A 16966-nucleotide genomic window follows, 5' to 3' on the forward strand; every position below is an offset into this window, starting at 1 on the left:
TCACAAAAGAGAACAAAATTCCAATAGAAAAATAGATAAAAGAAATAAACTGACCTTTTTCCTTCACAAAAAGGAAATACAAATGGATCTTAAGATGTTTAACCTCAGTCACTAGCAGAAATGAACAATAAAAATACTCCCAAGAGTTACAAAGGCACATGCACCTGTCAGATCTCCAGAATGACACACTTAAGATTCATGCATTTCACTGTAGGTGAGTTTCACTTTTCAAAAAGCTATAAACAAGTATTGAATTCTAATTAATGATATGCATGCTGAGGTGCTTTAAGTATGCTAATACCTCCCTCTTTCTTTGAACTGCATCCAAAAAATAAGAAGGATGTATAGATGGATAAAATGGAATAAAATGAAATAAAATAAATATAGCAAAATGTTAACAACTGTAGAGCGTGAGTGGTAAATATATCTATGTTCACTGTATATTTTTTTTTCAACCTAGGGAAAAAATATCTCTGGATAACATTTTCCCCCAAATTGGGAAAAATTGAAGAACTTGATAACAGTTTTCAAGGTTGTAGGACAACAGTAGAAGTTTACACAGGCACAGACTTCTAGGTATAGACTTCTATATCTATTTGAATTCTAATTTGGATATATCCTTAAGGATGGCAATTGCATCTGACAAAATTTAATTTACAGATGTACTCAGACGTGCAAAACGACATAGCTTTTGGTCATATTCCCATTGTTGCATGATAAACAAAAGACGAGAAACCATCTAAATGTCTAATCGGCAAAAAAGAACGGTAAAAAAAAAAGTAAGACGTAGAACAGTTTGTATAACAGACTTGCATTTGTGTAAATAACAAATACATAAGCATCCGTATTTTCTCATATGTGCAGAGAATATACCTTCAGATCAAAAGGATGTACGAGGCTCTGCTTGGAACAGCTGTCTCTCCACAGATGAGCTGGATTACTGGGGGTGGAGGAAGTTTTCACTCCTTTCTCCTTGTGCTTTTTGAATTTTGAACTGTGTACAAGTACTTGTACAAAAATGTTACGTTTAGTCCTCAAGGCAGCTGGGTGGCTCGGTTGGCTAAGTGTCTGCCTTTGGCTCAGGTCATGATCTTGGGGTCCTGGGATGGAGCCCCACATCAAGCTGCTCGCTCAGCAGGGAGTCTCCCTCTCCCTCTCCCCCGGGCTCATGCTATCTCTGTCTCACTCTCTCAAATAAATAAAATCTTTAAAAAAATTAGTCCTCAAAAAATTAAAAATAGAATAACACTGATCCAGCAATGTGGCTTCCAGATATATATTCCCAAAGGAATTGAAGCAGGGTTTCGAGATATTTGTACACTCATATTCAGAGAAGCATTGTCCACAGCAGCAGGGCATGGAGACAACCCAATCCTCCATGCACAGGGGAATGGGTAAACACCCGTGGCACACGCATGCGTTGGAACACGACTCAGCCTTACCAAGGAGGGAAATCCTGACCCCTGCTACAGTGTGGATGCATCCAGAGGACACTGTGCTCAGTGAAGTCAGCCAGTCACAAAAGGACAAATTCTGTAGGATTCTGTGCATGTGAGGTCCTGGGAGGAGTCAAGTTCATAGAGCAGAAAGGAGACGGTGGGGCCAGGGCCTGGTGGTTTAACAGGGACTGAGCTTCCTTTTTGCAGGATGAAGAGTTCTGGAGATGGATGGTGGGGATGGTTGCATAGCCGCGTGAACGTCCTCAATGCCACTGACCTGGACATGTCACAGTGGTCACTATGGCAAATGTTATGTATATTTTACAAAAAAAAAATTTTAAGGCACTATCATTTGTAAAAGAAAGAAGGAAAGAAAAACCAGCATTGGAACAAAGTGTTTGGGCCCCTCCGCCAAGCCCAGGGAGGAGCCCCCAAGCTGGTCCTTCCTGCCAGCCTGACAGCATCTAGGGCCATCTGTCCTGTTCTGTTTCAGTGGCTGCCCATGCAGGGGCCTGCTGTCAGCGTGAACAGCTCTCAGCTGCGGTGATGTCCAGCCTCTGGCCTGACCTCCCGGGGTGGCCCGACCCAGAGTGCGTGTCCTCCCAGTGGCCCTTGTGACCTGGTGACCACTCCGACTGCAGGTCAGTGCCCCCGGGCAGGGGTGGGGAGGCAGGCAAGGTCCAGGCCAGGGGGGAGTATGGTCGCTGGTGGTTATGGATGTGTCCGGACCTGCCCACCTGAAGCTGGCCTCCACGTCCTCCTGAAGGCCGGGGGGCGGGGGGAGGGGACGGAGCCCACCTGGCCCCCCGGCAGCGGAGGGAGAGGCAGGCGGAGGCTGAGCGGGAGTCACTCCCTCCATCTGTGGCTCAGTCCCTCCACTGATGAGGAGATGACACAGCGATGTGAAGGTACAACCACAGTTAGTGCTCAGAGGAATCGGGGGTGAGGTGCTGGTGTCACGTGTAGGGCGAGTCCTGCTGCAGGTGGCTCCTGGATCCTAGCAGAGCATGGCCTCACCGGCCCTGGGGCCAGGGGCCACAAGGACCGCAAGGCCACCTCACCCCCCATGTGGCCTGGTGCCTGCGTGTTGTCGCTGCCCTCAGCAGGGAGGCGCAGGCGGGACCCACGGAGTCACTGCAGGGTCTTACAGGTCCCTGCCGGGCTGGGATGGGGCCCCTGTGGCTGCCCTCACCCATCCTCCTGCCACACCTGTGCCTTCAAGCCCTGCTCACAAGTCCCTGGGGAGGCGGCGTGGGGACGGGATGCAGACCCTCCACGCCCCCCCCGCCCCCGGCAGTGACAGCGGAGCCCCTGCAGCCGTCCACACGTGCTGTCCCAAGTAGGGCTTCTGCTCGTTTCACGAACGTGCCAATGACGCCACCCGTTAGGGCTCCCTGCTCACCCTCGGGCAGCGGCCTGGCACAGTCGAGAGCATCAGGATGCTGTCCGTCCTGAGGGTGTCGGGCAGTGGACGCAGTGCAGAGCCCGCTCCCCACACGCCCCACCTGCACCCCAGGCCCACCCCTGCCAGCACCCTGTCACCTCTCCCCCTGCCCAGGAGGCCTCCGCGGGGCTTGGCCCCGAGGTTCAGGGCCGGGTCCCTGAAAGGACGCCTGCGTCCGTGGCCCGTCCTTACGCTCAGGAGGGGCCCGTGTCCCCAGCCCGGGCCGGCCCTGCCTCCCCACCGCCCCGGCTCTCCGCAGGGGTGGAAGATGGTACCGGTCAGCCCCCGGCTGCACGAGGAGCCCGCGGCCGCAGCCCCGACATGGAGGAGCCCACGCCCGAGCCCGTCTATGTCGACGTGGACAAAGGGCTGACCCTGGCCTGCTTCGTCTTCCTCTGCCTCTTCCTCGTGGTGATGATCATTCGCTGCGCCAAGGTCATCATGGACCCCTACAGCGCCATTCCCACGTCCACCTGGGAGGAGCAGCACCTGGATGACTGAGGTGCGGGTGTGGGGGGACCTCTGTGTCCCCTGGCTGCCGGCCCACGCAGCTGGGGGTGGACCTGGCCCCAGACGGAGGAGGTTCACTGGGGCCCCACCTGCGGGGGCTCAGCGGGGCCCAGCCTGGAGATGAGAGCGCTGGCCCCGGAGTCCAGAGGCTGGTCCAGGCTGGGGAGTCTCCGTGGGACTGGGGGGTGGCCCTGTGCCCTGGCTCCTGGGCACCTGCCGGGACAGGACCCGGGGCAGACACCCATCGTCACGCCATAGTGCCCTCCATGTGATGACACGCTCTGCCCTGACAGGGCAAAGCCACACCCGCATGAGCCCCAGCAGCTTGGGGCACAGATGTCCCCATTGGGCCTCCAGGGAACGGTGGCGAAGGCCAAGGCCTCACCAACTTCACATAAGGCATGGGGCTGCTTCCCAGCAGTATTTTTAAAACTAAAACAGAGAGGGGTCTATTTTTCCTGTCATGAATGAAATGTGCATTTTGGGAATTGGGAAAAATACAGAAAAATAGAAGGAAAAGTGGAAATAACACTTATAATCCCACCTCCCAAAAGCCGCCATTTTGATATATTTCTCCCAAGCTTTTTTACACGTATCTTTTTAAATAGTCCTATTCGTACCGTATGCACGATGTTGCACCACCTCCTCTTAGAGCATGGACGCCTTCCTGTCGCATCGCCTACCCATCATCCCAGCGGCTGCAGGGGATTCCAGCAGGCGGGGAGGTCACGGCTCCAGCAGTGTCTCCTCTGGCCACACAGTTAATTGTTGGCTGACCTCTTTACACAGAAATTTATTCCATGGAGCAGTCTTGTGGGCAGGCTCCATCTGCAGGGTGAGCACTGGACCGAGAGTCCTGGGCCTCATCCTCAATCATTCAAAAGCCGTGTGGCCATGAGCAAGTCCCGCCACCTCTCCGTGCCTTGGTCCCCTCCTGTCACAATGGGGAGGAAAAGCTTCACCACCTCCCTTGTTTGGTGCAAGGCTCCTGTGCTGAAAGGATGGGAGGGGACATATGGGGCGCTGGGAACAGGTTGCTGATACTGAGTGCCCTCGAGGCCTCCCTCCTCCCCCATCACCTTCATCCATGACCTTGTGGCAAGATCCCAGAACCCATTGCACTGCTCCCAAGTCCTGGCTCATTTGCTTCCTGTTATGTGACCCCAAATAAGTCACTCAGCCTCTCTGAGCCCCAATTCTCTCATCTGGAAAATGAGGGAAACATGTCTACCTCACAAGGTTGTTGTGAGGATGGAATGGAGGAACATGGACCAACCTCAATGTCCTTCCTTGACTCCACCACCCCAGGAGAAGCCAGAGGTCTGAGCCAGGAGGGGCATGGGTTCTGGGGGCCCCTCCCTGCACAGCCTGGAGCCCTGAACTTTCCTCAACTTCCCGGGGCCACTTCCCAGGCCAAACCTCCCAGCCAGAACCACTGGCCAGAGGGATACTCACAGCAACCTCTCCCAGCACCTGACCTCAAGGGATACGGTGTCTAGTCATTTACATCATTGTCATTGTCATCTGTGAAAGCACATGCTATGAGGTTAGACCACCCAAACCCCCTCCCCTCCAAGGCACAGCCTGCCATCCCCATCAGGAGAGACCTGCATCTGTGAAAAAGCACAGCACTCCCTTCCCATTGCCTGCATCCCAGCCCTGGGTCCAGCTCCAACCTAGGCACTGGGAAATGGGTCTCCAGAGCCCTGTTACCACTAGGTGACCCCTGAGAGTGAACAAGGCAACAGTTGTTTAGGCACATTCCAGGGCCTGTTCAGCTGTCTCCCCCTGCCCACACACACACACACACACACACACACACACGCTATGTGGGATGCACAAAGGGACAGCTGGACGGGGCAGTGAGCCCCAATGCAGTGGAGACTGTATGCAGGAAGGATCTAGAGCAAGGACCTCGTGCGTTGCCTCAGGCCCAGCAGCAGCCCTGGCTATGCAGCCTACCTCAGAGACACCCAGCACTTCTGTGAAAACTCATCAGCATGGATTTATGATGTAAATCAGAACCAACTCCCCATCAGCTAGGAACAGATCCCAAAGAACAAGGGGGCGGTGTCAAGACCTCACTTGGAGATTCTCTGGAATTCTCAGGAGTGAAAAGCAGGTGCCCTAGGGCCGTGCGACCCAAACTGTGATGAGGAACGAAGCACATGTGTGGTGGTGAGGAGCTCGCTGGGAATCCAGAATCCTGTGCCCAGTTCAGACCTCCAGAATCCATGTCCGTGGAGGCGGTGCCCAGGAATCTGCTAGCAAGGGCCACCATGCAGCTGGGGACACCCTCAAGTTTGAGGAGCATTGCCCTGAGGATCTTGTGATCCCACTTCATTCTTTTCCACACTGAGATTTGCTGATATCTCCCACCCTATCTCTGGACTGGGTTTGTGAGGGTTTTGGTTTGTTTTGTTTTTTGGGGTTTTTTTTGGTGGCAAGGGGAAATAACATTTCAGAAAAGATGAAAAATAAAAAGATCATGCCCCATCCAAGCCTCCAACAAAACAGTGATTTTCATTGAGTATCCATATGCTCCCTTCTAATCTTTGTCCAAATGCAAGATACATTTTCTATAAATGTTATCAGTTATCTAATTTAAAATTATACCCCCCCCCCCAACATTACCCCATGAGCATGTTTCTGCCATGGTCTTCCTATTTATCTTTTTTTTTTAAGATTTTATTTATTTATTCATGAGAAACAGAGAGAGAGAGGCAGACACACAGGCAGAGGGAGAAGCAGGCTCCATGTGGGGAGACCAATGTGGGACTCGATCCTGGCTCTCCAGGATAACATCCTGGGCTGAAGGTGGTGCTAAACCGCTGAGCCACCCGGGCTGCCCCCTATTTATCTTTTGAGTGGCAACAGAACATGCCATCTAGTGGGTGTACACAATTATTCAGACTCCTATAATCCAGTACTTGGATCACTTTCATTTGCCCTATTATATGTGTTCCAAGAGACCAAAGAAAGATGAAGACAGGTGTCACGAGTCCTGGGAGCTTGCTCAGGACAGTGGGAAATACACACTTCAACCATAGCCCCTCCACCTAAGACACTCACTGGGGAGGGAGGCCTGCTGCGCATTTGAACCTATTAAAGGGAATTTGGAGCTTCTGCTATTGCTCTGTGCTGCTAAGGATGAGGGGGTGGTCTTTGTGGTCAGAGCCTCTCAGCCAGTTCCTGGCCAGCTGAGATGAGATTGGGTTGTGGACAGAGAGACAAACTGTCCAGCAAGAGAAACGAACTGAACTTTTAAAGACCAGAAGCGGGTAGAGAGGAAATGAAAGCACGCAGGGGGAGAGGTCTGTGAAGTTGGCTGCAGCCCAAGGGTTAAGGGAAAACTCGACCAGAGAACAGGTTCCCCTGCAGAGAATAGGTGGAGGATTTTCCAGACAAGGTATCCAGGGGCCACTGCAGGCTGCTGAGGGCCCCATGCCCTGTGCAGCCCCATCATGTACCCTCGAACCCTCAGTGAGGTCTGATGTAAAATGCATTCCGTGGTAGTGGTATATGGGGGCAATTAAAGGCATCTGGATGATGGGCCATGTGAAGGAACGCAGTCTGGAAAAGGACAGGTGTGGCAGCAAAAAATAGGCGGGAGCGGACAGAGTGACAGGCGTGCAGAGACGCGAGGCTGCTGAGTGTGTTCAGATAGGCTGACAGGAGTGACAGGACACGAGCCTCACCAGCCCCGAGCATCACTTCCCAGCATCTCTATTGCATTTTTTCCAACCACTCAAATGTCCATATGTTTTTATGGAATTGGAAGACCCAGGCCTCTGTCACCCATAACCTTGTCCCAGAACTCGGAGGCCAGCCCAGTCTGAAAGGAGCTGGCCATGCGGTCAAATAGCAGGTGGAGAACCGCCTGACCTGTGTGTCCACTGCTGTGGTTCCATGCCCCTCCGCCCCCCGGACTCACCGTCGAAGACCGGCCCTGCCGCCTATGGTGGACAACCTGCATGGCCCCCCCTGGCCGGGGGCGCTGTCTCTGGAGAGGTGCCCCTGCTGAGCTCCCAGGGTCCACACCCCCATTTCCAGCCATTCTGTCCACACCCAGGTTGGCTGTGTCCAGAGGGGTAGACAGCCTCAGTGATATTGGCCCTCCCCCCGAGGTCCTCACGTCCTTGACAGTCAGCAAGGCTCTGCCTCCCTCCTGCGGAGCTTCTCTTCGGGACCAAGGCAGGCAGCACGCATCCTAGCAGGAAAGCCATGGCACACCCAAAGTGGTCCACAGTTTGAGGGCTTAGCAAAAGGATGTCTAGAGGTCAGGCAGGGCTGAGGGAAACGTGGGATTGGCCAGAAGTGGCAAGGAGGAGAGCGTTCTCAGAACCCACGGACTGTGACCATGGGAGAGGGTCACCCAACGGGAGCCGTGGCCACAGGGAGACGGTCAAGACTCCTTCCCACGCCACAGGCAGCAGGGAGAACGTGGGGAAACATACACCCGGATCTCTCACCTTCAGCTCTCCACTGTCTCCTCGGGCTCTGCCATGGGCCAAAATGACCGAACCTCATAGTCAGGGGATCCCGCGCAAAGTGACTCATATATGTTAACGTCCTGGAAACAGGACAACCCACCCCTGTGAGCACATGGTGTCATTCATGAACTTCGCTTGGATGGGGAAGAGGTGTACATGTGCTCCCCATAGGGGAAACATAAAGTTCCATCCACCCCCATGTTGTCAGGGGAGGGCGCGATAGCTGTGTAGCCTCATTCCCACCTGGACCCATCCACCGCTGGGTGAGTAAATAAACAATTGCTATAAAGCACAGCTGTTAGAGTCCTCCCTTCTGTGGCTGGTCACCAGGCCCAGCTTGAGCATCATTCACGTCCCGTCTACCTATTCTGGGGTTCCCTTGGCTGGTGGAGTATCCTACCTCACAGAATGTCCCATATCTTCATCCGTGGAAGGATCTGGATTCCTGGTGCCCTGTCTTCACTGGGTTGCCAGTCTCTACCAACCCACAAAGCACAGGAAGAGGGTGTGAAGGCCTCACCTTCTCAGCAGGAATAGGTGCCCTAGGACGGCACTACTCAGACTATGGTTTTAGGATAATGGTATCAGCCACATTGGGGGTTTGTTAGGAATCCAAGTTCACACCCCCACCTCAGACCTACAGAATGGGGGTGTAGGGGTGTAGGATGGCTCCTCGGTAAACCTCTGGGTTCCAGAACCCATCCTCCTTGCCCCCCACACTGTGGAGAAGCACCCCCACTTCCCACTGGCTGTTGGGATAGATCACCCCAACAGTGCAGTCATCCCCTTCTCTGCCCTCCTGGGCCAGTCAGAGGAGACCCAATGGCCACAGGAGGATCTCAGTTTCTAACCTAACACACCCATAACCGTGTACTCTGGTGGAAGCATTTCTTTTTCCTAAGAATTCTCAAAACCACCAAGGCCAAGGATACAAGGATGAAAACCAGAAATACTGTAAGTGGGTTATTAGTGTAACAGCCAGAGGATTCACTTGTGCCTCCATCCCTTGGTTCCCAGACCAGGATCATCCAGGTAGGGGGAAGGTGGCACCATACAGCCTCTGGTTCAAGGTAAACACTGCGTCCTATAGGTCAGCCACCAGAACTGAGCCTCCCACAGGACATTCCAAATTTCCATCATGCCAACCGCTTCTGGGTGATGAGGCACGTGGTACACAAGAGGCCTTCTGGGGCAGGAGTCCAAGGCTGCAATTCCTTTGGTGGGAGGTCATGTCAGTGAGATAAATAACATCCTACAAATGCTGGGGAGGCAGGGATGGCAAGCCCATATACAGAATATGAAGCTCTTCCTACCACCCTCCATGACAGACAGGGTCCAGGGCAATCAACCTGCCCGCAAGGGGCTGGCCTGTCCCCACAGCCCAGTCCCAGGGATGGGACGTTGACCTCATTCATTGACAGGGTGTATATCTAGAAATGATGGAGCAAATGAGCCTCAGTGAGGGGGGGGCCGTGTTGCTGACCCCATATCCCACCATATCCCTTCCATTTGGCCGCTTAGCTGGTGGCACCACCGAGCAAGCACTGGAGTGGATAAGGGAAGGGGTCAACATCCCCACTGGATTACTGACCGCCTTCTCTGCCCTGGATGTCTTCTGATGGGCATGTAGTTGGCACATGAACATTTTCAAATGCGAGACCTTTCAAAAGATGTACTTCCACACACATCTCCCGGGGACAGCCCTGCATCGTCTCCTCCTGAATCCTCTACAGTTGGGCTGCTGTTCTGAGTCTCCCACTGGGGATGGTTAGAAGCTCCACACGGTATCCCTGTGTGCTGCAGACCCTCCCTACGCCATTGGGTCTCCCGGACCACCTGGCCCCTTCCAGTCCATAGGACCCCGTTATTACCACTGACATCTGGAAACTTCGTGCAAGAACATCATTGTCTCCACCCTGAGGGAGAGTTCTACAAGAATGCTGGAGGACCCCCCCCCCCACCTTACTAGCACATTCTCAATGCCTTTGTGATAGAATCATCCTCAGGGCCCCCTAGACAGGTTGGGTTTGGGGTGACTGAACCACTTGCACGTGACAGACTCACCCCAACATTCCCATCTCCCTGAGCCCTCAGACTCGTTCCCCAGTATTCCCAGGAAACCCAAGACATCATCACTCCAGACACTCAAAGGATTCATCAAGGAGGGCTTAATTTAGGGACTATTCTCAGCAGCGTAGGCAGGTCTAAAAGAACCATTAAGGGACATTGAGTAACTCGGAATCGATGACAATGAGAAGCCGTTGCCATCCCTTGCTTGGGGGAGGGGGCCGCAGTACCAGGAGCCAGCAAGGGTCACAGCCATGTGCCCGGAGGAGCTGTGAGCCATCGGTAGAGGGACACAGCAGGACACAGCCACCCCAGGACCCTGGCCCAGAAGGGAAGGAGTGAGAACAACTGCTCCCAGCTGCTTTCTCCTCCTGCCCTCCACTCTCGCCTTAAGCCTCCGCTGCCCACTCTCACCAGGAGGCAGAGGGCATGAGCCTGGGCGGTGTCAGCCCCTGGGGACACAGCAGGGCAGGGAAGGATGGAGAACAGATGCGGAGAGACAAGGGAGCACCGCCAGCGCTGGGCCCGTGGTCTTCTTCCTGCCAACAGATGTTAGGCGTGGCCCAGCCACGGCCCCAAACCGATTTTCTAACTTTGAATATTCGGGCACGAGGACTGGAGTGGCAGTCCCCGATGCCCCTGGGACTCTTTATACACTCCGGTCCTCCCTCTCTCTCTCTCTCCACTCGGCTGCAGCAAAGCCACGGGCACCCTGGCTAAGTCCCGCTGGGTCCCCTCCTCCGAGAGAAAGAGCGTCCTCTGGCCTGACACAGTGAAGGGGGACCGCAGGGGACACAGCTGATCAATAGGCTCCCAGGTAGTCACAGTCGGTAGCGTCAGCCACCCTCGGGGCATGCCCATTAGTCCACAACGTGAGGAGAGTCGGGCCTCACCCTGTAGGCAGAGTGGGGGCCCGGGACGGTGAGCCCAGAAGGCCAAGGCCAAGGGACCGGACGCCCCGGAGCTGGAGCCTGGGCTCCACAAGCAGGGCTGTGGCGAACATCCGTGCACACATTTCTGAGCAGCTCCCATGCGACAGGGGTTCGCACGCAAACCACGGGTCGAGGCCAAAGTTCCAAGCACCTGGGCAGCCCGGGTGGCTCAGCGGTTTAGCGCCGCCGTCGGCCCAGGGCCTGATCCTGGAGACCTGGGATCGAGTCCCGCATCGGGCTCCCTGCGTGGAGCCTGCTTCTCCCTCTGCCTGTGTCCCTGCCTCTCTCTCTCTCTCTTTCTGTGTGTCTCTCATGAATAAGTAAATAAAATCTTTAAAAAAAAATCTTAAAAAAAAAAGTTCCAAGCACCAGACTCTGCCTGCCGGAGAGAAGCATCTGCCCTGGAAGCTCGGAGCTCTGGGTCCTGCCTCGGCTCTGCCACTCCCTCGGGTGTCAGAGAGGAACACGTCTCTTCACTCACACACCAAATGTCAGGGAGGTGCGGGAGCCGTCCTGCCCTTACCCCTGGGTCGGGGGTCCTCCCCTAGGACTCACGCTTCTCAGGGCCCAGCATGAGGCAGATAGACGTGCAAACTCATGTAAGAGTCCCGGGGCCCGGCGAGCCCCCAAGAGTCCACCTGGCATCACGACCTGCACCACAGGCGCCCCTCTCGTGAGTGACACCTGCCGGGCGGCCTCCCCCGGCCCTGCACCGTGTCCTCGGAGCAACAGTGTGTGGATGCCACGCAGGTCTGCGGTGGGTCGGGGCCACGGTGGCAGGTGGGTTCGTCCCTGACCGTGGGGACCCAGGGCAGCATTAAAAAGAAAATGGGTAAAAGGAAAGGTGATTGGTTAGTGGGTTAAATGTTCTCAGCACAAATGCAACTGACTCAGGCCCAACCCAGTGGCATTTTGCAGTTGTAACAAATACCCATTTTCTTGCTCTTTTTCCAATTTCTGCTTCTGGAGGCACGTACAGATTCAGCCTGGTAGTCACAACAGCTGCACATGGCAATGAGGGCACACTTGGCAATATTAACTGATTCGTATTAATTTATGTATACATTAGGCCTCATCAGGACTCAAGAGTGATATGAATTATTTTGGCAACGTGATGGACACTAAACACTAGGATTGCAAATAGTTTTATTTTTATGAGAAGTATGTAAATGATTTAATTGAAATTTTAAAAAATCAATTTAAACATTTCAGCTTGATTGAAATAATTTTGATATGAAACGTTAATGTTCTTCAATTATAATTTGTATCTTGCCTTTAATTTTAATGGACATTTTGAATGTTATCAAAGAAAAGTAACTGAAAAATGCATATAAAATAAATTTTATATTAGAGTTTTGTGAGACTCCACATTTTGTACATTTTGAGTATCATTCAATTTGCATTTTATTTATTTATTTTTTATGATTATATTTTTTCATGAGAGACACAGAGAGAGAGGCAGAGACACAGGCAGAAGCAGGCCCCATGCAGGGAGCCCAATGTGGGACTCGATCCTGGAACCCTGGGATCACGCCCTGAGCCAAAAGCAGATGCTTAACTGCTGAGCCACCCAGGTGTCCCCCATAATTCAGATTTTATTGAGAGATGAATCTAAAGGATTAAAATGCGATTGGGGATCCCTGAGTGGCTCAGTAGTTGAGCATCTGCCTTCAGCTTGGGGCCTGATCCTGGAGATCTGGGATCGAGTCCCACATCGGGATCCCTGCATGGAGCCTGCTTCTCCCTCTGCCTGTGTCTCTGCCTCTCTCTCTCTCTGTTTCTCATGAATGAATAAATAAATAAAATAAAAACCCTGAATTATGTCAAGAGTTAGGTTATGACAAAGTAATTAGCGACTCTAGTGAAACTAAGAATGATAGATTTTAAATGTTAACATTTTACTTTTAAAAAATTAATAAAACAACTCGTGAATTTGTGTGTCTTTAATGCTCACCCCCACACTGCCACCCCAGCACGGCTCATGTGCAGAGCTTGAGCCATTATGTCTGATTAAGAGAATAGAGGGGGGATCCCTGGGTGGCGCAGCGGTTTAGCGCCTGCCTTTGGCCCAGGGCGCAATCCTGGAGACCCGGGATCGAATCCCACGTCAGGCTCCCGGTGCATGGAGCCTGCTTCTCCCTCTGCCTATGTCTCTGCCTCTCTCTCTCTCTCTCTCTGTGACTATCATAAATAAAATTTAAAAAAAAGTGGTAGCATTTTTTTAAAAAAAAAAGAATAGAAGGAACGTGTTGGGGAGGTAGGTTCATCGGAGGCCGGGGAGCAAGAGGACACGGGGTGATGTAAGCAAGGGCTGAAGCTCTACACCTGAAACTAATACAATACTGTATGTTAGTTACACTTCAATTTAAAAAAGAAAAAGAACTGTTACTTTGAGGTCTTGCCAATTTTCGATCATAGAAAAACTACAGATAGTTCTGCAACTATTTTTGTTTTGTCATTATGAAAACGTACGTCGAGGCAGGAGAACAGGATGTATTTTATTTCAGTGTATAGCATGGCTTATGCATCTTAAGTACTGAGGCAGAAATGGGTCTCAGTGGGTCTCGCAGTTTAGGGGTAGACCTAGGAATATGGCCTAATCCTGTCCCCAGGGATCGCCCAGATACTCATTCATTCAGCAAATACGTGCTGCGCGCCTACTGTGCTGGCCAAGCGCCAGGCTGGGTAGTGGAGAAAGCCCGTGAGCAGCAGCTAGCCCTGCCCTCGGGAGCTGAACCTCTGGAGGAGGCAGACGTTGTGCACATCATCAGACAACACTGGTCCGTTATCGCGGAGGCCACATCCTCCATGGACACGGAGATGTCCCATCCCGATCCCGCTGCAAGAAAGGTTTCCCTGCTCCAGCTACTGGAGCACTGGTCTCGAAATAAGCCTGGCCCCAGTCTTAGCCTGAGACCATGAAAAACAAAGCCAAACAGACAAAAAAGCAGAATCTGCAAGGAAGCATCCACTGTCTCCAGCTCCCGTAGATCAGTGGCTCCTCTGAGTCCTTGCTGCTTCTCCCCCAGGCCCGAGGGTCCTGCCGAGGGGGCAGATAAGGAGCATTTACAGGAAGCAGATTCATGCTTTGGAAGGCAACCCTGCCACGTTAATTTTTCCTGAGGTCGTTAAAAAATACATGCTTCAAAACTAAAGAAAGAAAAAAAATACATAACCACTTTTGTGGTCCATTTTGCATCAGGAATCTTTGAGATAAAATCAATACAGCACTTCAAATCCTAAAGCTCCCTTGTCCTCAAAAATATGGTGTTGTCCAGTGAGAATGGGGAAAATTAACAAGGTAGGAAACCACAAATGTTGGAGAGGATGCGGAGAAAAGGGAACCCTCTTACACTGTTGGTGGGAATGTGAACTGGTGCAGCCACTCTGGAAAACTGTGTGGAGGTTCCTCAAAGAGTTAAAAATAGACCTGCCCTACGACCCAGCAATTGCACTGTTGGGGATTTACCCCAAAGATACAGATGCAATGAAACGCCGGGACACCTGCACCCCGATGTTTCTAGCAGCAATGTCCTCAATAGCCAAACTGTGGAAGGAGCCTCGGTGTCCATTGAAAGATGAATGGATAAAGAAGATGTGGTCTATGTATACAATGGAGTATTACTCAGCCATTAGAAACGACAAATACCCACCATTTGCTTCAACATGGATGGAACTGGAGGGTATTATGCTGAGTGAAGTAACTCAATCAGAGAAGAACAAACATTATATGGTCTCATTCATTTGGGGAATATAAATAATAGTGAAAGGGAATATAAGGGAAGGGAGAAGAAATGTGTGGGAAATATCAGAAAGAACATAAAGAGTTCAGAGACAGAACATAAAGACTCCTAACTCTGGGAAATGAAGTAGGGGTGGTGGAAGGGGAGGAGGGCGGGGGGTGGGGGTGAATGGGTGACAGGCACTTAAGGGGGCGCTTGATGGGATGAGCACTGGGTGTTATTCTGTATGTTGGTAAATTGAACACCAATAAAAAATAAATTTATTAAAAAAATATGGTGTTGGCCTGAAGCTAGCCTCATTCTTGGACAAGTTCTAAATGTGCAACAGGCATCTCAAAGGTGGAGCAACATCGGGGAGAGGGTGCAGGGTATAGAGGGCCCGTGGTGGGAGCAACAGGGCTCCTACCCCCTCCTCCCTCCCTGCAGCAGGGTGTCCGTAAGTCCAATCAGCACCTCCAGGATAACCTCCCATAGACCCCATCCTGCCAGAGACACCTCTGGGCTCGCTCCTCCTGGTCGGGGCATGTCTAAAGGATTGTACTCTCAGTCGTGTATTCATCCATTTACACTCCCCAGGGCCCCTAGAGACAGGAAGCACAAATGAAATATGAATTAATAAGAAGATGCAGTAATTACGGTGACCAGTGTGCCTGGGGATGCACGCCACCAGATCGCAAGCTCCATCCACAGCTTCAAAAAGCCTCCAGTTCACGACACACCGTGGCTAAAGAAAGAAGATTTGGCCACGAATGCTGTGTTTGTGTATTTCTTGTCCTCACATACAGAGATGTTTCAATGAGCTCGGCTCCCAAACCACAGAGCACTCATTCCCTTGTGGTCGGGGGCGCCCCAGGTATTCCTGGCGGCTGCAGGTCAAGGAGTCCCGGCCGGAGGGAGCCCAGGCAGGTGCGTGCTCGGGCCGCGTGGATACGTGGATGCGTCTGGGTCCACCTGCCCGTATGTCCCGGGCTCCCCAGCCCCACCCAGCAGATTTCCACTTCAAGTACACAGCGGGGGTATAAGTGTGTGGTTTCAGGAGCCGATTCCAGCATTCCCTGGCACCAGTGTGGCCAGGTGGAGTGATGATGATTTTAATGGCATTTGTCTGTGAGCCGGAGACCTCTGGGAGAGCTCTGCTGCGAACAGATTCCAGCAGAGCCCATGGAAGGGAAGGTGGCCCTGGGAACACACACCCCCCAGGAAGAGTCTGGCCTTCCAAATTCAGAGAGTAAGTGTTTGGATCAATCTTATCCGGATGGTATAGGGGCCTGGGAGTCCCTGCCGCCACCCGGACTATACAGGATTTCCAGGAAATCAGCAAAGATCGGAGACTATGGCCCAGGGCTCGGCGCCATGGAAGGGTCGGCTGCGTGAGAGCAGGTGTGCCTCCGAGCAAGCGGGCTGCAGAGACTACCAGCTGCCCCAGCAGCCGCTCCCCTCCTCTTCCTTAGCCACCGAGCTCTGGTTTTAACTGAAGAAACAATGTATGCAGCTAAAAAGATTACATCCTAGACTTCCTTGCAATGAGGTGTGGCCTTGTGACTAAGTCCTTGCCCATGAAATTGGGTGAAAAGTGTGATCTGGAACTCCCAGAACGGCTGCTTAAACTGATATAACTCAGCCGGAAGGGGGGTGCTTCTATGCTCCCCAAGCCCTGCCTCTGGACTTCCTTCTACAGGCCTGGAGCTTAAGCACAGTGGCTGGAGCTCCAGCAGCCTCTGGTACCATGAGGTGGCCTTGAGGATGAAAACCATGTGCCGAGGATGAGCCATGTGGCTCGTCCATGACACTGCGGTGCTGCGTACAAACCCCACGCTTCCCGGCCCTAGAATGCTTTCATGGGAGAATGAGCAGCCTCCTCGATGTCCCTAGACGTGATAAGCACGCTCCGTCCTCAGAGCTTTGTACCACTAGTCCTTCTGCCCGGGGCATTCTCTCTCTGCAGATACCATCCAGTTGGCTCCCTCACTTCCTTCGGCCTCCGGGCAGGAAAGCACTGAGGATGACATCGAGCCTTCTCTGAGCAGCCTGCTTATGAAGTCATCGCTACCTTATACACTATCTCTTCCTCATCCCTTTGCTTATCATCTGTCTCCTTCCTCCTGCGATATAAACACCACAGGGCAGAGGTGGGGCTGTTCTGTGCTCCGCTGCATCTCCTGTGCCCAGAACGGTGCTTGGCACAGAGGGGGCGCTCGATAAAGCTTTAGGGATTCAGTGAATGGCATCATCATCATCCTCCCGGGCTCTGGTGTGAGGTCCATCAGGCTCAGGAAAAGCCACCGTGGGAACCAGGGACTAGGCTGGGACTGGGGCTGCCTGTCTGCCATGGATAGGG

General features: G+C 52.7%; 1 protein-coding gene across 2 annotated transcripts in view; it reads left to right on the forward strand.

Moving 5' to 3' along the window:
• The window catches only part of CTXND1 (cortexin domain containing 1), a 49219-nt gene extending 43330 nt beyond the window's left edge, over positions 1-5889 (forward strand). For both annotated transcript variants that reach the window (XM_077874339.1, XM_077874342.1), the window contains 2 exons: positions 1933-2080; positions 3143-5889. In XM_077874339.1, the coding sequence (XP_077730465.1) occupies positions 3205-3384 (180 nt within the window). In that variant the 5' untranslated portion in view covers positions 1933-2080; positions 3143-3204 and the 3' untranslated portion in view covers positions 3385-5889. The remainder of the gene's footprint in view (positions 1-1932; positions 2081-3142) is intronic.
• Positions 5890-16966: the final 11077 nt, after the last annotated feature.

The sequence above is a fragment of the Canis aureus genome, chromosome 2 (assembly GCF_053574225.1).
Source record: "Canis aureus isolate CA01 chromosome 2, VMU_Caureus_v.1.0, whole genome shotgun sequence".
NCBI lineage: Eukaryota > Metazoa > Chordata > Mammalia > Carnivora > Canidae > Canis > Canis aureus.